The 23,483-nt window shown below is 40.9% G+C and overlaps 1 protein-coding gene across 14 annotated transcripts in view; it reads left to right on the top strand.

The window, feature by feature from the left end:
- The window catches only part of zmynd8 (zinc finger, MYND-type containing 8), a 96,679-nt gene that overhangs the window by 28,460 nt on the left and 44,736 nt on the right, over positions 1-23,483 (top strand). For 10 of the 14 annotated variants that reach the window (XR_015080670.1, XM_086005686.1, XM_086005692.1 and 7 more), the window contains exons 4-5: positions 18,869-19,087; positions 19,725-19,838. Coding sequence is in view for 13 of the 14 variants with exons in the window: in XM_086005686.1 (XP_085861812.1) it covers positions 18,869-19,087; positions 19,725-19,838 (333 nt within the window). In the remaining variant the exon portion in view is untranslated. The remainder of the gene's footprint in view (positions 1-18,868; positions 19,088-19,724; positions 19,839-23,483) is intronic. The other 4 variants (XM_086005697.1, XM_086005690.1, XM_086005689.1 and 1 more) reach the window with 2 other exon arrangements.

Raw genomic sequence — 23,483 nt, 5'->3', positions numbered from 1 at the left:
GTGACTACCACATCAAAATTTAAACTTTTCAAACTCTCTGTTAATTTTTTAATTCCCAAAATTTAGTAAAATAGTAGCCACTCTTTGAAGTATGCTTCTATCAATAAATGCTTTTTATGTTTTGATTAAAAATTTCAGCTTTACTGCAATTGCATTTCATTAGTGAAAGAGACATTTATTAACTTGTTTAGCCCAGGCAAACGGAAGTTTCACGTAATTGCAACCCTGAGTCACTTGGGTTTTAAAGATGATCCTGTGAGTAATACTGTGCATGAAACAAGTGCATGTTCTTGTTGCTTTTGACGAGACAGAAATGTATCACAAGGTCAACTCTGCAAAGATCAGCTAAGTTGCTTCCATTTTGTTTTGTCTCCAGCCTCTTGAGTATTGCAGTGTTTTTAAAAAACCAAATACAATAGAAATGCATTATAAACACCAAAATACCTATTTTTTAAATTAGAAATACAAGATATCCATCTTTCTTAAAGACTTCTAATGGTCAACGACTTGCATTTAAAAAATAAGCCAGAAACCAATGTTGCTAAGACCTTGGACATGCAGTGTGGTGAGCCTCATCATGCACACTATGTTGAATGATTGACAGGTGGCTTACAAAATATCAAGGAATTTGGGCAGTTAGCTTTTATTAATTGGCTTCCAAATCTAAATCTAACTCATTTCCTTTGATCTGGTTCTTATTGCTGGTAAAGATTACAGTTTAAAAAAAAAAATGGCGTAATGCAGCTTTAAATTGGTAATAATTTTTACGTTTCATAATGTTTTGTCCTCTACTTGTATCATGAGAAAGTCAGAGTGGCATGTTTACCAGTCCTCGTAATTGCTTTAACTGTTAGTACTGAAACCGTTAATCTTCTTGCTTGTAAAGGTGCTAGGTAGCTTTCTCAGTATTTCCTAAACTGTACCTGTTTATCATACCCGTTTGTGTTCTTTAGACACAACACTATGCATGTGACATGTTGGAAGGTGGTCCGTTAATAAATTAGTTTCTTTCTAAATTGAGACTGAGACTCCACTGATACTGTCATGGTTTTGGGTGTGTATTAACACGAAAGTGGCATTATAACTTGGGCGTCCGATCCCGATCTGATGCCCAAGCTCATTAAAGTCAAGTGGTGTGAAACCCCTGTCATGAAGCACTCTCGCACCTGTGTGAGTTTTGTACAGGCTGCAGCCTAGTGCAAAGCTGCATATTCAAAGTTCTCAGCTGGTTCATTGGATGGGTGGTCTGGAATCTTAACACTTTTTTTTAATGGCGATGTCCTTAGTCATGAGAGAATGGACACTCCTGCTTATGCTCATCTAACTAAAATTAGCAGCTGGGGAGCAGCGCTCGACACGTATATCTAAACGTACGTGCACAAAGCTCCTTTGTGGCTGCTCACGGAGATTTGGCTGGATGTCTAGCTAGCTATTTAGCTCCAGTCTGCTGGCTGTGCATCATATTTCACAGGTACCTTTCTGTAACTGCAGTGTAACTGCAGCCTGAATGATACATCTGTCCCTCCAGTGGTTAGTAAAAGGGGCCATATCCAGTATCGATATTAACCTGAAATCAAGGAGCTAGAAATGCAAGACCAAACATGACTTGACTTATTCCAAATCCATTTCCTTATCACTTTATAAAAAAAAAATAAAAAAAAAATCACTGAAGTATAACTGTGCAGTTTCTTTTATTTACACAAGCCAGTGACTGCCATCAGAGTAGTTTGATCAATTTGATCTGGATGTGATGCCATATTCACAATACAATAATTTTCTCCTGCAAATATTGAATCTAAATCTTGTCTGCAACAACTTTAATTTACAATTTTAAATTAACTTACAATAATGAAAATTGGTGGCTGTTTGAGGTGCATTTCTTTTTGGGGCTATTTAAATCTCTGGATTAATGTAACCTCAATAACATACTTACTTTTCAAAGAGTTCAGTATTCTCTTAACCTTTTGAGAAGTACAGTCCTGCTATTGTACCAAAACCTATACATATATATATAAAAAACGAATCTTCATTTAAGAATTACTTACTCCAGGGTCACTGAATATTCGTTCTGGACATTTCTTCATTTTTACTTCATCTCCACCTTCATTAGAAACTGAAAACCATTTTATGTAAGCTTCTTAACTTTGATTCATTTAGGATTTCTGTTATGGTGATGCCTGCGAACATTAAATGCCCGTCAATAATATAAAATACTAATTAGATTTTGTTTTTTGCCAAATTTCTTAACTGTCCTGTAACTCACTCAAATACCCATTCTTCAAGTGTGGCCCAAGAGATTGAGTATCAACAGGATGTTTGACAGGGGGGAGGGTGCAATTATCTGTGTCACACATGGTCAGATATCCATACATGGGCACTTTACAGAAATGGTCACTTTATAGCTATCGAGGGTGGGAACCCTGGTTGGCTTTACTATTTTTTTTTTCTCTGCTCTAGCCCAGGGGTGCTGAGGTAAATTAAAAGGAAAGAACTTGCATTTATATAATGCCAAAGCGTTTCACAGCCAATTAAGTACATCTGAAGTATAGTTATGGTTGTAATGTAGGACAATGTGGCAGTCAGTGTACACACAGCAAGGTCCCACAAACAGCAATGAGATAAATGATCTACAGTCTGTTTTTTGGTGGCATTGGTTGAGGGGTAAATGTTGGCCAGGGCACTAGGAGAACTCCTGTGCTGCTCTTTGAATAGTGCCGTGGGATCTTTTATTTCCAACTGAACAGGCAGACAGGGCCCTAATTTAACATCCAGCCTGAAAGACGGCACCACTGACCATGCAGCACTCCCTCAGTGCTGCACTGAAGTGTCGGCCGAGAATGTGGGCCTTGAATCCACAACCGTCTGACTCTGGTGAGAGTGCTACCACAGAGCCAAGGCTGATAAATAGATTGTTGCAACGGCTGAGATCATTACAATCCAGCATAAACACAAATCCTTCCTTTTTTAAACCACCTTCGTGGTTAGTGTTGCTCAATATCCACGGAACCATTTGAAGAAGCTAGCTTTGTTAAATTTTCACGAAACTTTTCAAGTATCTTGCACTTAAACATTCGGCTCGTTTTCAAAAATGGTCAACCTTTCAAATATTCTCTTCTGTTTGTAGATTGGTAAAATGTAATGGTCACTCCAACTTAAAATTTTAGCCCAAAATTTTAACCAGACTTTTATGGAAATATTTAGCCGTTATCCTTGTTCATTTAATGTGTCTGACAAACTTTTCTGTGTTCAGAAGAGCAAATTGTTCCTCTTGAAAATATCATATCTACTCCTGTGGTAACTTTGTGGGTAAATATACTACCAAATATAGTACTGAGACATAGAGATGGGGAAGATCTCAGGATTTGATGCTTTCTGTGTGCTTTTAGCTGATTTCAACTAGGGTGGCTGTTCGATCCTTCTGAGACTAATGGCCACAAACTGGTCATCTAGAATTTGGAGACAGCTGACTTCCCCAAGGTGGTGTTCTGAAGACACTCAGCAGATTGCAACTGCAGACTTTGACTCCTTCTGATTGCCTCTATCAAAGAACAAACATTCAAGGAGTGTGGTGGACCCAATCACATGCCACCTGGCACTAATAGATTCTCCATAAGTTGCATCAAATAATTTTGACAAAGGTGCTTACACAGAAACAGACCTGTAATGTTTCCAAACAAACTTTCATGGGAGTCTATCAATCAAATTGTAGTTGATTTCCTGAAATAGGAAGTCCCACTGTGCTTTCCCTTCATTTTCTTCCATTGCCAGAATTGTTCACAAGACCCAAACAAAAGAAACTGTGGATATTTTAATGACTTTTTACTGGCTTGAATTTTCTCATTTTGTTTGAGAATTGCTGAACAGATTTGGATCCTATACAAGCAGAATTCATGTGCAGCTGGAGAGCCATATATGGCACAGAAATCCACAGATAAAAGCCTAGCTTTTGGAATGGCCAGCCTAATCAAGTGGGGCTTTTCTCCATGTAGTGGTTGAAACCCTTCTAGTATCATTACACATAAATACTGTGGCTACAAGAGCAGGTCAGAGGCTGAGCATTCTGCGGCGAGTGACTCACCTCCTGACTCCCCAAAGCCTTTCCACCACCTACAAGGTGCAAGTCAGGAGTGTGATGGAATACTCTCCACTTGCCTGAGTGAGTGCAACTCCAACAACACTCAAGAAGCTCGACGCAATCCAGGACAAAGCAGCCCGCTTGATTGGCACCCCATCCACCACCTTAAACATTCACTCCCTCCACCACTGGCGCAACGTGGCTGCAGTGTACCATCTACAAGATGCTCTGCAGCAACTCGCCAAGGCTTCTACGACAGCAACTCCCACGACCTCTACCACCTGGAAGGACTAAGGCAGCAGGCGCATGAGAACACCATCACCTCCAAGTTCCCTTCCAAATCACATATCACCCTGACTTGGAAATATATTGCTGTTCTTTCATTGTCGCTGGGTCAAAATCCTGGAACTCGCTACATAACAGCACTGTGGGAGTACCTTCACCTCACGGACTGCAGCAGTTCAAGAAGGTGACTCATCCACTACTTATTCGAGGGTAATTAAGTGTGGGCAATAAATGCTGGCCTTGCCAGCGATGCCCACATCCTGTGAATGAATAAGTATCATTACAAGGCCTGCACCTTTTTATAGGCTTACAATATTAAGTGGAAGCAGTTTATCCATTGTTGAGTGGGAGGTCCTTCTCAACCTCCTGAGGTCTCCAGCATCACTCATGCCAGTCTTCAGCCAATTCAATTCACTTCACAATTGGCATCAAGAAATGTTTGTTGTCATTGGAGGATAATCATCTCAGTCCCAGAACATCGCTACCCGAATTCCTCAGGGCAGTGTTCTAGGCCCAACTATCTTCAGCTGCTTCATCAATGACCTTCCCTCCATCATAAGGCCAGATGTGTGGTTGTTTGCTGATGCATGCACAGTGTTCAGCTTCATTCGCAATTCCTCAGATAATGAAGCAGTCGATGCCTGCATGTAGCAAGACCTGAACCACATGAATTGGGCTAATCAGTGGCAAGTAACATTCATGCCACACAGACACATGTCAGGCAATGACCATCTCCAAAAAGAGAGAGCAAATCCACCCCCTCATGACATTCAATGGCATTGCCTTTGGCAAGTCCCCCGCCATCAACATGCTGGGATTCACCATTGACTTGAAAGCGAACTGGACCAGCCACATAAATGCCATGGCTTCTAGAGCAAGTCAGAGGCTAGGTATTCTATGGTGAGTGTTCACCTCCTAATTCCCCATAGCATCTGCACCAAGGTACAAGTCAGGAGTGTGATGGAATACTCGTTTTACTTGCCTTGATGGATGCAGCTTGAGCAACACTTGAGGATCTCGACGCTATCCAGGACAAAACAGTTCGCTTGATCGATGCTCATCCACTGTCTCCATCATTGGTGTACTGTGGTTGCAGTGTGAACTATCTACAGGATGCACTGCAGTAACTTTCCAAGGCTTTTTTGGTAGCACTTCTCAAACCTGCAATCTGCACCACCTAGAAGGATAAGGGCAGCACAAGATCACCATGACCTCCAGGTTACTCACTATCCTGACTTCGACCATTGTCGCTGGGTCAAAATCCTGGAACTCCCTACCTAACAGCATTGTGGGAGCACCTTCACCACACTGACTGCAGCGGTTCAAGAATTAGGCTCCCCACCACCACCTCTAGGGCAACTAGGGATGGGCAGTAAATGTCAGCCTTGCTAGTGATGCCCACATCCTGAGAGTGATTGTTTAAAAAATCACAGTGGGGTCATTAAGACCAGGGATACCAAAAGTGGTTATAGAAGCAGAGATCATAACTTTTGGAATTGGATAAAGATTTACAACCAAAGAATATAAAGGGATATGATTAAAAAAGAGGGAAATAGGATTAGAGCAGGTACAGTGGGCCAAATGGCCGCCTTCTATGTTGCAACATGTATCATTCATTCCAGTTAGTTGTTAGCTATGCAAACAAAACCTTAAGTAAACTCTTCACAATAACTTGCATTTATCACTTTTAGCTTCAAGGCACTTCAGAGGAAAAATGGACATTGAGGAGTAGTATTACAGGAGTTGGCCGAAATGACCAAAGGCATGGTCAGGAAGTTAGGTTTTCAAAAACACCTTAAAGATGGGGCGAGATGTTACAAAGGCCAAGGAGTTCTAAAGCGTTGATACTGAGGTGGCTGAAGGCTCTGTCACCAATAGTTGGGTTTTATGGAAGGGGAGGAGAATGCACAGGAGGCCAGAATGGGAGTACAGAAGAGCACAGGGTGGGACATGGGGCTGTAGGAGGTTACAAAAGGAGGTGCAGTGAGGCCAAGGATGATTTTAAATTCAATGTGTTGGGGGCATATGATCAATGAAAGCAGGTGTGTTAGGAAACGCGACTTAGTTTGGGAGAAGATGGAGTGAGCAGAATTTTGGATGACTTGGAGGTTACGTATAGTGGAACTGGGCAGGGCATCATTGAAGTTGAATCTGTTGAGAAAAGCATGGATAAGCGTTTCAGCAGCAGTGGGGGCTAGGTAAGGATGGAAGTAAACAATATTGAAGAGGTGGAACTAAGTATCCTTGGTTATAGGATAAAACACTGAGGTTTCACACTATCTAGTTCAGCCTGAACAGCTAAGAGGAATGGAGTAGAGGGGAGAGGGATTGAGCTAAATGAGATAACTTTGGTCTTCCAATGTTGAGTTGGAGGTACTGTCATTATGTCTAATCCATGATTTAATGTTGGAGAAATGGTTAACGCATTGTGGGTGCTGTGGTGGACAGGTAGCATGGGGTATTGTCCGCATACATGTAGAAACTGACCACATGCCTACAGATAATGTTACTAAAAGTGACATGTAAATGCGGAAAAGGAGAGGATTAAGGGTGGAACCTTGTAGTACTCTAGAGTGACTGTGTGGTGGACTGCTGGACCAGCCGTTCTAGACCCGGAAGAACTAGTTGGAGCTTGTGTGGTGCAAAATCAGCCTAGTTGCTGGCAAATTTTGCGTGAGGCGCACTTCCAGGGTCAATCGGGTGCGGGTGACCGTAACCTGATTTTGGACCTCATTTTGCCTATTTCACACTCAGTGGTCACGCCTGAAAAATGGACACATCGATTTCTTCCCCATTGTCTTGATTTGACTGTTCAGGATGACCAATGCTTTGATGCTTCTGTACTCCAAGCTGGTTTGAGTCCCAACTCCAATTTCTGTGGTACTTGGGTATAATTCCATTGTTCGTGAATGTTGAAAGAATGAGGAAGAAAGTTTAAATTATTAACTGTGTGAGTATGGTCATCCTCATACAATCTACACACATAAAGATCCTTCCCAGTCTATTCTTCCTGACCTGTTGCTGCTTGTATTTTTTTTTGCGAACTAATTTACATTCTCGTTTTTCCTACTTTTGTCTCTGCCACCACCTTCAGTCAGAGTGAAGGATACAATTTAGAATGAGGGGCTGTGTACAGTGGAATGAGAAAACCATCTGATAAATTGATCCCAGAATGATCTAGAGTTCAGAGGGACGGCGTCCTAAGGTTTTCCACTTTCCTCCTGTGTTTTTTTTTTTACCTACTAGGATATTCTGTTGTATGTGGAGTTTGAAGTATTCCTGAGAGCAACAAATGCCAAACCTGCTACAGTTAATCATCAGTGGCTGTTGCATAATTCCAAAAATATTAAAACATTTTCTTTGCATTAAATATTATCTTGTTTTCTGTGTTTTTACACATTTAAATACATTACTGTGATAAATTCAGTCAGTAACAAACTTGAAAACACTTGGGGATTTAAAAAAACATTGCTTGGCCACTCATACGTAAATCTCTGGGTCAGCGGAAATGGGAACTTCATGTACTTGATTATGGATGCAAACTTACACCAATACCAATATATCTTTCTCCTCTGGAAAGTAAGCTTTTAAATAAGCATGCTGCATGATCAACAAGATCAGTATCAACTATTAACAGTTCCAGCTTTAACAGTTCAAAGAAAGTCACTGATAAATAAAATTGTTGTTGCATGTTTTGTACGCCACTTCTGATTAATACTGTTGATGGAAGCCTTTTCCATTGATGATCCCAGTTGCTGCATTGGCTCACTGTTTTTCCTGACTATACCTTTGTGTTGTGACTGTAGGTTGCTTCTGGTGGACTGGCTAATGTAGCTCCACTTGTGTTATGGTATGTATAACTGGACTCTCTAGTCTCCACAAAAGATGGCTTTCTTTTCTGTAGGTGTCTTTGGTTTCTACTGAAGATCCTTCCATCTTCAGTTCTTATCTTGTAGGATCTTGCATTAATTTGCTGTTGCAATTGTGCTGACTGTTGAATTCGGACAACTTCTCCTCTATACTTAATGAGCTATTTTGTACTTTTTATTACAGAACTGGACTATCTTGTATCTGTAGTATAACTTCTCTTTTACAGCATTTACTAGCCTCTGATTCAGAAGTTGGCTCGCTTTAGGGCGTATAATGTCTTGGTTCACTGGGCACTACGCTTTAAGCTGGTGATCTGTCCAATATCTCACTTGGTATTTTATACCAGTCAAGAAGATCACATTAAGGGTCTATGCTGGACCTGTGCTTTTTTCCAGAAATGCCTTTGCAAATTAACAGCATTCTCTGCCTTACCATTTCACTCTGAATACCTTGGTGAGCTGCTGACATCACTGAAGTCATATATTGTTTTGCGAATTGTTGGAATTCCCTTGAATTAAATGGTGACCCGTTATATGATGCATCATCTATTCCAGTAACTTGCTGAATCTTAATAATTCCACCTTCAGTTAGGAGTAAATATTACAGCATATTGATGTTTTTCTGTTTTTTGGCTTCAATTGACATGACTTCCTTGTCAACATTACTAGTCATATACTGAGCACATCTACCTTGTATGTCAGCAGGAAATATATCTTTGCTTCTCTTCCAGATAACATCACATTTGTAATATTAAAAATGGACCCCCATTCTCTGGCGCCCTTTGGGTGTACCAATTTTTATCAAAATAGTTTCAAAATGACCATTTTTTACAAATTTTCTTTTCAAACTCGTATTGCTCAAATTTCTCCAAATCCGAAACAATGGCAAAGTTCTTTTTGACCTGAGTATTTATTTCTGTTTCAGTTCGAGTTGTTGAGGCATGAGCCAGTGGTTGAGATGATATTCACCTCATCTAGACATTTCTTGTGGTGACTCTTGCATGTTACATAGACTTTTCTTCAGTTGGTTCAAAGAGGAGTGGTTGCCCTGACAACGTTTGAGCAAACTGATGAGTCGTCATTGCAAGAACTCTCTGGATATCTTATTTGGCAGCTAGAGAAGGTGTCTTGAGCACCACTTCAATTTTAGAGGATCTAGTTTTGTCCATTTTCAGACAATCTACAGCCCAAATATTACACCTCATTTTTTTCAACTTTGTTTTGCTTTAGTTAAGTTTGTTATCTTTTTTGTTGGTGTTGCTTCTACTGGGCTTAGTCATGGCCCTGTTTATCTGTACCATAGACTAAAATCTCCTCCACTATGATGGCAACTCCTTTTATGTTTAGAAATGCTTCATGAAGTCATCTTCGAAATTCCTTCGAAGCTGAAGAGATTCTGAAAGACACAACCCCTTGTAACTTCCAAATGGTGTTAAAAAGGTAGTTGGCAGACTTTTTTTCCCAATTTACATGCCAAAACCCATTATTTGCATTGACAACCATGAATAGTTTTGTTTTTGCTAGTTCAGGCTGAACATCATCAATGGTGCCACATAAGCAATGAGGAGGTTCAAGGGCTTCATTAGCTTTGGATTAATGCACAGGTACACTTTTTCATTACCACCACCATTTGAAGAGACACAGTCATTTGGGACACTAACTTTTCTATCTCAAAACTCAACTAATATGCTTCTTGACCAGTTCTTTTACAGCTGGAGGTAGTTTCCTAGCTAGTAACTGTGTGTAGTTGGGATCCGTTTGAAGGTGTAGGGTGCCTTCTAACTTGGCCAGTACATTTTATCTTGTGAGCTTTGATGAATCATCTATTTGTATGGCCTTATGATTCACTGTCACATGTTTGATATGTTGAATGACCTAGGACAGGTCTACACACACTTGGCACTATTTGATACCTGTACTACTTAGATTTTCATGGGTGAATGGGGGAGTGAGTGGGTGGTGGGGGAGTAAGGGTTGATAACACTGACTTCTTGTCCCATGGCTTAATTTCAGTTTTATTGACCATGTGCAGTGGATTATTAGAATCCTGAAGTTCTGTGCTACTTGAATTATTAAACAGTTTCAGCTATTTATTCTTGGGTAGAATGTTGACAGAAAGACCGCAGTCTAGCTGAAATCTGACTTGCTTGTTTATGAGCATGTTGACATATTGGTCTTTTACAGATCCAACAACATCAAGTGAGAGAATGTGATCTTTATCTGAGTCACGAATAGCTTCATTTGCAATGTGTTGCTACTGTTTGCCTTTGGCCCAATTTCTGGACTTTACACACTTGACTGAGAAATGGTTCAGTTCAGTACATGTATTGATTGCACTTTCAACCCAAGCAGGACAGGCTGCTTTCTTTCCAACATGATGTTTGACCACAATATTTACAGTCTATGTCATGCTTTCCAAAATTTCTTGGGCTTCACATCTGGAGTTATTTTCTCCCTTTTCTGTGCTAAATTTTGTACTTACTTACTTCCGGCTGCCTTGCTGCTTTTTCACTTGCCTTACATATGGTTCTTGTACAAGTCTCTTTGTTTTGTATGTCTGATGATTTGTTTCTGATTTAGGCTTTCTTCTGGACCCATAGTCATGTTCCAGATAAGTTGCAGAGACTCGCTACATTTATGACTCTTGTTTCATCAGGATCGTGGTCCTGATTATTAACAATAGAGTGTTTATAGGTTTCAGTAGTGCCTCCAACACACAATTGTTCTGTTTTGCTTTGGGTAACATCAATGTCAGTTTTGTCTTTATGTTTCAAACTAAAGACTCTGGTATTGTACATGCCTCTTTGCCCATTCTGTAGCAGTTTTGATAGCCACAATGCAATCTTGTGATTTTTCCAAAATTATCTTTAAAAGCTTTTCCCATTGTTTGCTTGGTTACTTGTCATCTCCAGCTTTGCCGTGAATGGTATATTTTCAATAATAAATTCAAGGTGTATTTCTGAGACTTAACATTTATACTTTGTAAATGTTCAAGAACGTTTTGGCTGACACAGAGCGGGCTACAGTTAAACAAACAGTGCAGGATCTGTATGTTAAAGTCTATAGTGCTTGGCTGAAAGACAAATGAAGATGCAGGAAACTGACTTTTCTAGCTTCCGGTGGTTTTTTTTCTTATTTTTAACGCATTCTGGTAGAGTTAGGTTGAGTTGCTTCTAATTCAGATACCATGTAACACTAGTAATTGAGTTCAGTTGGTAGCAATCTGGAAAAGACTTCAGAGCTTAATGTGTTGTTTATTGCCCATCTATTTTGAGCTCTGTCCAGTGTCAATCATACAAACACAGATTGGAGGGAACGTCCTGTATTTGACTATGAATACAAAGTTCTATCAATATATCAGCAATTAAATGTAGCAGATAAACACATTAAGCACAAAGTAAATAGTGTTGCATTTTTTCCAGTGTTACAGATTTTATATTTTTTCTTTATCTATAATTTAGTAACCATCCAATATGTTCTGTAGCACATTAATGAAAGAAAGAACTTGCATTTATATAGCGCTTTTCATGACCTCGAGTGTCCCAAGGTGCTTTACGTCCAAAAGTGCTTACAGCCCGTGAAGTACTGTTGTAATGTAGGAAACACGGCAGCCTATTTCTGCACAGTAAGTGCCTACAAACAGCATTAAAATAAATGACCATATCATCTGTTTTAGGTGGTGTTGAGGGAAAATATTGGCCAGGATACGGGGAGAACTCCTCTGGTGGTCTTCAAATAGTGCCATGGGATCATGAGAGGGCAGACAGGGCCTCGGTTTAATAACGGAAAGATAACACCCCCTCAGTACTGCGCTAAGTGCCAGCCTAGATTGTGTGCTCACGTCTCTGTAGTGGGATCTGAACCTGCAGCCTTCTGACTCGGGTGAGAGTGCTATCACTGAGCCAATGCTGAAGAGATCAAAAGCCATGTCATTATCAACAACAACTTGCATTTGTATAATACCTTTAACATAGAACAACATTGCAAGGTGCTTCACAGAAGGGTGAGGGGGAAATTAGATGTCAAGCCAAAACAGGACATATTAGTGGGTTTTAGGGAGGACCTTAAAGGAGGAGAGGGAGGTGGAGCTGTTTAGGTAAGGAATTCCAGTGCTTGATGTCTTGGCAGGAGAAGGCACAGCTGCCAATGGTGGGCGGGGTAGGCGCAAGAGGCAGGAGTTAGAGGAACAAGAGTTTTGGGGTGGTTAACACTAGAAGGTTATAGAAATACAGAAGGGTGAAGTCATGAAGATGACAAAGAATTTTAAATTTGAAGCATTAGAGCACTGGAATTCAATGTAGTGAGGAGAGAGATGATGGGTGAGCAGAACTTGGTGTGGGGTAGGATAGCGGCATCTGAGTTTTGGATCAGCTGAAGTTTACAGTGGTTGGAAGATGGAATGCTGGCCATAGTCGAGCCTGGAGGTGACAAAGGCGTGGATGAGGGTTTCAGCAGCAGATGGGCTGAAATAAGGGAGGAGATGAGCAATGTTAGAGGTGGAAGTCGGCAGGTTTTGTCATGGAGACCATATGGGATCGGAAGCTCCCCTTTGGATCAGATAGGATGACAAGATTACGAACAGTCTGGTTCAGCCTGAGATAGTGGCCAGAGAGGAAGTTGGAGTTGGTGGCGAGTGCACAGAGCTTATGGCTGGAGGGCAAAGCGGACTGAATGTCGGGCAAGCAGTCTGATAGCATGGAGGCATTGGAGTGGTCAAAAGAAATGGTGGCGGTATAACTGAGTCTCGTCAGCATACACGTGGAAGCTGACCCCATGTCGCCAAGGGTAGCATGTAGTTTAGAAAGAGGAAGGAGCCAAGAATGGATCCTTGGGGTCTCCCAAGGTGACTGGGGGTGGGAAGAAAAGCCATTGATAGATGTTCTGGCTACAATCGTATAGGTAAGAGTGTAACCAAGTGAGGGCAATCTCACTGAGCTGGACAATCAATGCTTCTAGACATGACTAGGTATTATATAAATGCAAGTCTTTTTTTTAGTCAGTTCCCCAATGGACAATGCAATTGTCAACTGAGCACTGGGATGCATTCTCAATTGCCTTAACAAAAATGAAATGACCCTGATGTAGCCCGAAGCACACAGAACCAAGAAGGTCCTAAGATTGATCTCTGGCCTGTGCTGAGTTGAGCTTTTTAAATATTCTACGCTAGTACTGGTGGCTTCCCAAATGCAGAGCTCGTGCAACAGCAGTAACCCCAAAGTAAACTTGTTGGATTCACTAAGACTGCCAGAAAGACCCAGCTTAAAAAAAAAAGTCTTCCTGGTGGTTGGCCTTTGCGAATTCAGTACACAACTACGAAAGTTCCCCGCACACAATGTACTCCACATTACTATTGAGAAGAACTATTTCCCTGTGGGACCCTGAACAGTGCTCGCACTGTCTGTTGGTCAATCTTGCTGACTGTATGCAAATCTATTTATTATTAAACAATTCCAAAACAAGCCATTTCTTATTGATCGCTTTTAAATATTAAGACAAAATAGGATATTTTTAACGTCATGGATGACCTTCACTATAGCCTGCTAATCTTTAATTAATAGTAAACACAATTCGGTCTTTTTACAGCCAGACCAAAGAGTGCAGTTGTGAAGTTAGCACCTTGAAATCATTAGTCTGTGAATAAGGCTGACATTTAAATTAATTCTTTAATCCGGTCACACCTGTTTTGTGGTATTACTCATTCTCCTTAAATTTCATCTTCACCCAGTGTATCTGTCTCATTACATTGTCTTTTATGCTTTCCACTTAATTTTTGTCATTGCCCAGGAATTGGTGTGTAAATGCAATCACTTTTTAAAATCTCAAAGGTTATGTCTTGCAATAAATAGAATGAGGCACAGTTTTACGAACAAGTGAGTACCCCTTTCGCTTTGTCCAGACAGAGGAAAGATGGAGTTGGGTGACTCTCAAGCTGTGAATGCTCGGTGTTGTATAGCTCCACTTCTCACCTCAATAATTTTCATTAACACACTTCATATTAGAAATACGGCTGAAAGATTAGATATATACTGGGTTATCGTATACCCTCCACAGATCTTGCCCAATCATTTGCATTATGTGCTGTCACATAGCATCTACAAGATGCACTGCAGCAACTCGCCAAAGCTCCTTCAACAGCACCTTCCAAACCCGCAACCTCTACCACTTAGAAGGACAAGGGCAACAGACGCATGGGAACATCACCACCTACAAGTTCCCCTCCAAGCCACACACTATCCTGACTTGGACCTGTATCGCCGTTCCTTCACTGTCGCTGGGCCAAAATCCTGGAACTCCCTTCCTAACATCATTGTGGGTGTACCTACACCATATGGACTGCAGCGGTTCAAGAAGGCGGCTCACCACCAGCTTCTCGAGGGCAATTAGGGATGGGCACTAAATGCAGGCCTAGTCAGCCAGCGACGCCCACATCCCATCAATGAATTTTAAAAAAAATAGCCGCGAAGATCTGCTTATATAAACATATGCCTGCAACTGCAGCAATTTTTTTAGTCTAAGCAATTGTTTTCAAGGAAATTTAAAAGGTTAGCTTATTAAACATGCATAGATATATTTATTAAGCTCCCTTTGCACAAGGTCAGAATGATCTGGCTCTAAGGTGTGGTTTAAAAACTCGTTTTGATATGATCTAAAACTCTGGCAGATCACAGATGTTGCGTAATACACTCAACTAAGATTCTCTTAAACTTGGACCAATAACTTTGGGTGGAGAAAAATTAACAGATGGATGTTTAGTGTTTTAACTTAATTACTGAATTTTCAGATTTTGCTCTTGCCAACCTGTGACTTTTCCATTCGTTTGTTTTATTGGACGGAAGATTGCTGGCATGCGAATGCAGAAGCAGAAAACCCCAGCTAATGTCTCTACACGTGATCTCATTACATCTTTATGGTGCCTCAGCATGATGTGGATTTTAATTTTAGATTGCGAATTTGTGTATTCTGACTTGGATAGTCTGGGCCTGAGCCAGAATTATCCTGAATAATGACTTCCAGGCTCAATCTAGTCAACTTTGAGCATCTTGGAACCAACCCTTTAACAAGAAAAATACAAGGAGTGTCTCCAGTCTTCCATTTACATCAACTCTGTGCTATGGCCACACTCAACATAACCTTTAATGTATTTTGCCTCACGTCTGCTCTTTCTAAACTTGTGTCGCCGATGGTAGACACTGTTTTACACAATGCACACCTGTGTATCCTGCTGAATATAGGCTGTGTTTCCCTATGGCTAGAAAATCACTAATCTGCAGTAAATCCATAAGCCACTTTTTTTTTTGCTTTTCCTTCCTCCAAAATGCTACTTAAGCAGTCACACTATGGTGTTTTCCTACATTAAAAGCCATGTATAAGAATTGTCATTTTAACTTGTACACTATAAACCTCTCTTCACGTGCTGAGAGTTTATTTTTTTTATTCAGACCATATTATCTTCCTTTTGATCTCTAGATTAAATGAGCATTTTTTTTTAAAAAAGCAAGTGAAATGTAGATAAATGATTTCAATGCCTTTAATTAGGCCAGTGTGGGACTTGCACACACATTGTATAGGAAGGAAGCAGAGTGAGAGTTTGGGGTGGATGGGTGGGGTCTGGTTTACAACACCAACATAAGGCAAACTTTTTTTAAAATTTCTTTTTATAATTCAGACTAAATCGAGTTTCATTACGCTTTTAATGGCAGAAATTGCTTTTTCCGTTGCTTTTGTAACTAAGCCAGCCTATAGTAGAACAATAATACATTTAATTAAAAAAAAGAATCTTGCTGTTGGAACTTCTATTCGATCATTTTCCTTCCTCTTCTCTTCCCTCCAACTTTCCCCCGCTCTCTCAAAGAAAGTTAAACCTGGGTTTTCCAATTAGGTTATTTTAACACAGTTGATCACCAGCTGGTGTTAAAATAATGCCAATTGGGAAATCAGGCTTAAATGTATTCCAGAACACTTCAAACAATAAGTTCACCTCTTTGCCATCCATGGATGGTTCTTTTGGACGTTTCTCTTAATTGTGTATTTAATATTCTTCATACTTCAGTGATTTTTTTTTTGTTGAGTTTATTCAATGGATGTTGTCTTCAAGCACATTGACACCACCAGCTGAGTGCAGTAAATCTCAGAACTTCTAAAAATTATACGGCATTTCTGTTCAGCAGCCCATATTTTCAGTTGGGGGCGGGGAATAAAAATGTTTTTTTTTGACTGTGGTTCCACCTGAGGGAGGATTTGTGGAGATGATTATAACTTGAGGAATGTTTGCATATTGCAGGGGAAAGAAAATTAAATTATCATGAGTTCTGGTAGAACATGCTTTTTAATTTGTGAAAATTTGTCTTGCAAAGATATTTGAATACTCGGTCTTCTCTTCAATTTGAGCAACCACCTCAAATTGTCAAGTTAGATAACAGCTTACTGCTGTATTCCTGGGCTAAAAACCTTTGCACTGAGTCCATATCCTTGGCTTCTCAGTAATAACCAAAACTTGCTGCAACAATAGATATCCGTCAAGTCAGAATGCCGCACGGCAGTCTGTCACGACCAGAATACCCTGACTGTAACCACATTGTCTGATACACCCCCGCCAGGTGTATGGAAAAGTCTCAGCCAAATTGCAGTAACATCATTGAATGTTAAAGGAAGAATGAATTATAGGAAACCATGCCAGAGTCCATCGATTGTAGAAATGGAATATCTCTTTCGGTTAACCAGTTGAATGAGGCAAAAACAGCTAACTTCAAAATATTTTAGCTCATGATGTCTTACCTCATTAGTGGGTTCTAAGGTCAACAACAACAACTTGCATTTATATAGCACCTTTAACGTAGTAAAACATCCCAAGGCGCTTCACAGGAGCATTATCAGACAAAATTTGACACCCAGCACATAGAGATATTAGGACAGGGGACCAAAAGCTTGGGCAGAGGCAGGTTTTAAGAACTGTCTTGAAGGAGGAGAGAGGTGTTTAGGGAGGGAATTCCAGAGCACAGAGCCTAGTTAGCAGAAGACACGGCTGCTAATGGTGGGGTGAAGGAAATCGGGGATGCACAAGAGGGCAGAATTGGAGGAGCACAGAGTTCTCGGAGGGTACAGAGAAAGGGAGGGGCGAGGCCATGGAGGGGTTTGAACACACGGATGAGAATTTTTAATTTGAGGTGTTGCTGGATTGGGAGCTAATGTAGGTCAGCGAGTACAGGGGTAAAGAGAGAATGGGTCTTGGTGCGAGTTAGGATACCGGCACCAGAGTTTTGGATGAGCCCAAGTTTATAGAGGGTGGAAGATGGGAGGCCGGCCAAGAGAGCATTGGAATAGTCGAGTCTGGAAGTAACAAAGGCATGGATGAGAGTTTCAACAGCAGATGGGCTGAAGCAGAGGTGGAGACGGACGATATTACGGACGTGAAAGTAGCAGTCTTGGTGAAGAGGAGGATATGGGGTAGGAAGCTCAGCTCGGGGTCTAGTAGAACGCCGAGCTTGTGGTTCAGCGTGAGACAGTGGCCAGGGAGGGGGATGGAATTGGTGACTATGGTACGGAGTTTCTGGCGGGGGCAGGTTGGAACATTTTTCACATTCAGCTGGTTTCTGGCATATTCTCATTTAATCTATTGTCTTGACTTTTGAGCAAAGTATTTCAAATACCCTATTTAGATGCTAGCTTTTCTGGTGTGAATATATACTTGATCAATACTGGCTTAGTAGTGCTGTTAAAATGCAGAACAATTGCGAGCCTTGGGCAGAATCTGACTGACAGGTCAATGAGCCCTCCCTAAATTGAGTGGGGCTAATGGTCCTTGCATGTGTAGTAATGGTTGGCTGCCAGATGACCAAGAGTTGGAGGGGGAACCATAGTTAAATACATTGAAGACCAGCAGTTGTTTTCTAGGAAAAACACCAGAAAACTGTTGTTTCTTAAGAAAACAAAATGGTGGCTTTGGTGACTTCTGATGAGAGGGACATAAGTAATGTTGCACAGAATGTACATGTTTGTATGCATTGATAATATTGGTACAGTATTTCTAAGTAAATCTAGCTGGTTTGACTGTTTTTAGTATTGTAAATGCAGTAGATGTGAGATGTATTAACCTTGATGTAGTGTAATTAGAATACCGGTACTTGTTAGGTATCGAATTGCTTATTCAGATGGAAGGGTTTCTGTTACATTTTCACAAAAAAAAAATCTACAAATTTTTCTTGCAAGTTTTTCTGAATATTAAAATCAATAAACACAATTGGGCATTGCCTTCTGTGCTTTCTTTTCTCTGTCTCAATAGTGCAAATATCAGTAACCTTTACTACTTTGGTCTATTTTGTAATCTTTTGTCTTGCAAGACTAATGTATGGAAAATTTAAGTGCATGTCTTGGAAGTATAGAGCACAATTGCCTGAATCACTGAATTTTATACGACTTGCTTCTTTAAAAAAAAAACAAGCTTGTCACTAATTTGTCACCTTCTGAATATCTTGTACTATTCTGGCAACCTTGTGTCAATAGACAGTTGTTACTGTTGCATCCCTAACCATCTGGTGTGCGGGATGAGAAGCCTAACAGAACTGGTATTTTTTTTGCACCCTAACAATTGCTGATCATCCCATTTTGAAACCAAGCCTGTTTCTCTTGCCTGCCATTTCAGTTGACACTTAGACGTGGTCCCTTTGCTTCTATGAAGCAGCCATTCACCAAAGACCTTCTTCATGTTGTACCACAGGATGGTCGAAATGACTTCTATTGCTGGGTGTGCCACCGGGAGGGCCAGGTTCTGTGCTGCGAGCTCTGTCCTCGTGTCTACCATGCAAAGTGTTTAAAACTGAACGCTGAACCGGAAGGGGACTGGTTCTGTCCAGAATGTGAGGTATGGTAAAAGATAGTTAAAACTATGGTGAGGGAAATGGGCATGAATTTGTTCAAATTCATTCTTTTATTAAGAAAGTGGGATTTTATTTTGATTATATGTGATAAATTTGGTTAAAAGACGCATGTCGCCACTATTCCTGGGGTAAGGTTCATCAATAACACAAACTGGTATGGATACAGGGAACTGACTGAGTTGCTAAGAACATGGTAAGCTTTGTGTATATTAAATCATTAACCCTTTGAGCAATAAAGTTAGATTGTTAATCAAAGAATTCTCTAATTTTCTTTTCCTAAGCTCCCGGTTTTGTAGTTTTATTAATTTCTCGAATTGTACTTTTATAATCAGCAGCTTTAGAAGCTGGCAGATACATAATTCAAGAAGTTTTTCAAAGGGTTAATGCAATATCTTGGTGTTAAACCTGCTGGCTTTGGCCTTGTTTGGTATCCTTGCCATTCAGACCGTTGTGCAGTTCATGAGTAAAAGGAATGTCTGTCTGAAGATTAATTTTGCGCTCCCTGGAAGGCTGCGTTCGATGGCATGACGTGTTCTTATTCTGCTGAGGTGAAGTTTGTACCCAAAACATCCAACGTAAGCAGATTTGTTTTTAATTATTTTACATCTGTTTGCTTCACAGAAAATCACAGTCGCTGAATGTATTGAGACTCAGAGCAAAGCTATGACTATGCTCACTATAGATCAGTTGTCTTATCTGCTGAAATTTGCACTACAGAAGATGAAGCAGCCAGGAGTAAGTAAAAATGGCAACACTGTGAACTCCTCTGGTTGTTTCTCATTTGTGATTTCCCCATGTGACACGCTGCTGATGTCAGCTGAGCTCATTGGTTGAGGCTCTTGAGTGGTAGTGAGATGATTCTCCACACTACAGGGAGGGAGGAAGCTAAATGTGTGAAAATAGTTAATTTATACAGCTAAATATTATGAATTATACTAGGATTACATAGGATTTACGGCTCAGAAACAGGCCATTTGGCCCAACTAGTCCATGCCGGCGTTTATGCTCCACTTGCGCCTCCTCTCGTCTTTAAACTTATTAAACTTATAAAATTCTAACAGGACTAGACAGACTAGATGCAGGAAGGATGTTCCCGATGGCGGGGGAGTCCTGAACCAGGGGTCACAGTCTAAGGATAAGGGGTAAGCCATTTAGGACTGAGATGAGGAGGAATTTCTTCACCCAGAGAGTGGTGAACCTGTGGAATTCTCTACCACAAAAGGCAGTTGAGGCCAATTCATTAAATATATTTAAGAAGGAGTTAGATATATTTCTTAAGGCTAAAGGGATATGAGGAGAAAGCAGGGACAGGGTACTGAATTTGGATGATCAGTCATGATCTCATTAAATGGCGGAGCAGGCTCAAGGGGCCGAATGGCCTACTCCTATCTTCTATGTTTCCTCATCTAAATCTATCAGCGTAACCCTCTATTCCCTTCTCCCTCATATACTTGTCCAGCCTCCCCTTAAATGCATCTATACTATTCACTTCAACCACTCCCTGTGGTAGCAAGTTCCACATTCTCACCACTGTTTGGGTAAAGAAGTTTCTTCTGAATTCCCTATTGGATTTCTTGGTGACTATCTTCTATTTTGTTTGATAATCACTCCTGTGAAGCGCCTTGGGACATTTTACTACGTTAAAGCCGCTATATAAATTCAAGTCATTGCCCACCTGAGAGGGCAGACGGCGGCCTCAGTTTAGCATCTCATCCCAAAAGTCTGCACCTCTGACAGTGCAGCGCTCCCTCTACTGGCACCGCAAGTATCGACCTGGATTATGGGGCTCGAGTCCTAGAGTATATACATCTGCCACCGACTGTGCAGTTACACACACACACACTCACACACTCACACTCACACTCACACTCTTATTAGAAATTAAGACCAATTGAAGCAGCTCCTTTTAATAGAAATGCACATAAACGAAGAATCAAATACAACACTCAATACGAACCTTTAAACCGGAGTAGCTCAAAAGTCAAAAACTGCAGCAGCTACATGATCAACATGCTTAATTAGTCCTTGTGTAGAGAGGTCAAAACATGAGTCACTTTAATATGCTTTCCTCGGACAGTAGTACTTGCATGAAAACCCGCTACCTCTGTGTGCCTCTCTTCATGGATTGTTTAATGTCTCCAGCTGGCAGTAGCCACAGAAGTTATCCACTATCCGGGAGTGCTGTCCCAGAGCTAAAAACAACGCAGTATTCTCTAGACCACCTCCTCGCACTAAAACTACAAATGGAAGTTATGAGAAATGCCAGGTTTTGAGAGGTCAATGATATCTTTGGGTAGATTTCTCCCTTTTTGTCATTTATGTCTGCCAGTTTTTAAAAACATTTTTCGAAGTGTATTATCACGCTATTGAGGGTATTCTATAGGCCTGCAAATAGTGAGAGGGAGGTAGAGGAGCAAATCTGCAGGGAAATCGCAGAGATATGCAAGAGCTATAGAGTGGTGATATTGGGGGACTTTAATTACCCAAATATCGATTGGGATAATGCTAGGGTAAAGGGAAAAGAGGGGTAGAATTTCTGAAATGTGTTCAGGAGAATTCCCTTGACCAGTATGTTCTTGGCCCAACTAGGAAGGAGGCATTGCTGGATTTGGTACTGAGGAATGAGGTGGGCCAGGTCGACCAAGTGTCTGTGGGAGAACACTTGGGTACGAGTGATCATCGTAACCTAAGATTTAGATTGGCAATGGAGAGGAGCCAGGAACAATCTAGAGTGGAACTTCTAAACTGGAATAGGGCTAACTTCAATGGGATGCGAAAGGAGCTAGCCAGGGTAAAATGGAACCAAAGACTGACAGGAAAAACTGTAACGGAACAATGGGTGATCTTTAAGGAGGAGATGTTCCAAGTACAGGCTAGGTACATTCCAACAAGAGGGAAGGGTGATGGGAACCAAAGCAAGGGCTCCTTGGATGACATTGGAGATAGAGAAGATGATGAAACAAAAAAAGAGGGTGTATGATTCATGTCCGGTGAATTCTTCAAGGGAGAACCAGATCAAATACAATAAGTTGAGAGGGGAAGTGAAGATGGAAATAAGATTGGCAAAGAGAGAATGAGAGTAAAATGGCGATTAACATAAAGGGGAACCCAAAAATCTTCTACCGGCATGTAAACAGTAAGCGGGTAGTAAAAGCAGGGTGGGGCCTATTAGCGACAAGTAAGGTGTTATATGCTTAGAGGTGCAGGGCAAGGCTAGAATACTCAAATGAGTACTTTGTATCGGTGTTTACTAAGGAGCTGGATGCTGACAAAATATCGGTAGCAGTGGAAAAGGTAGAAGCAATGGAAGGGGTGAAAATTGATAGACAGGATGTACTAGAAAGGCTGGGTATGCTTAGAGTGGATAAGTCGCCTGCATAAGAGTGGATAAGATGGCTTGCATCCCAGATTGCTAAGGGAATTGGGGGAGGAGATAGCGGAAGGACTTACCATAATTTTCCAATCTTCCCTAGATGCGGATTGGAATGTGGCAAATGTGACACTATTGTTCAAGAAAGGGTGTAAGAACAATCCTAGTAACTACAGGCCAGTCAGTTTAACATCAGTGGTGGGTCATTTTTAGAAACAATAATCAAGGAAAAAATTAATGGGCACTTGGAGAGGTTTCAGCTAATTAAGGAGAGCCAACGCAAATTCGTAAAAGGCAGATCGTGTTTGACTAATCTAAGTGAATTTTTTGATGAAGTAACAGGGAGGATCGATGAAGGGAATGCAATGGATGTTGCCTGCATGGATTTTAGGAAGGCGTTTGACAAAGTACCACATAGAAGGCTGGTTAACAAAATTGAGGCTCATGTGGGTTAGTGGTAGCTTGGATAAGGAATTGGCTTAAGGACAGAAAACAGGGAGTGTGGTAAATGGTTGTTTTTCAGACTGGAGGATGGTAGACAGGGTCTGTGCTGGGGCCACTGCTTTTTTTGATATGTATAAATGACCTGGATATTGGAATACAGAGTAGAATTACTAAATTTGCTGATGACACCAAACTTGGGGGTGTGGCAAACAGTGAGGATGATACCAATCGACTGCAACAGGACATAGAAAGGCTAGCAGAATGGGCAGACAAGTGGCAGATGGAATTTAATACAGAGAAGTGAGGGGTGATGCATTTTGGCAGAATACACTTAATGGCACAGTTTTAAAGAGTGTGCAGGGACAGAGGAACCTGGGAGTTAATGTGCATAGGTCTCTGAAGGTGGGACATATTGAGAGAGTGGTTAGCAAAGCATATGGGATCTTGGGTTTCATAAATAGAGGTATTGAGTACAAAAGTAGAGAAGTTATGCTGAACCTTTATAAAGCGCTGGTTAGGCCACAACTGGAGTATTGCGTCCAGTTCTGGTCACCACATTTTAGGAA

The sequence above is a fragment of the Somniosus microcephalus genome, chromosome 13, assembly GCF_052327205.1.
Source record: "Somniosus microcephalus isolate GS21.2 chromosome 13, FLI_Smic_1.0, whole genome shotgun sequence".
In the NCBI taxonomy this organism is placed as follows: Eukaryota; Metazoa; Chordata; class Chondrichthyes; order Squaliformes; family Somniosidae; genus Somniosus; species Somniosus microcephalus.
Note: the sequence above shows the minus strand (reverse complement) of the source record. Positions and strands in the feature narration are given on the sequence as shown.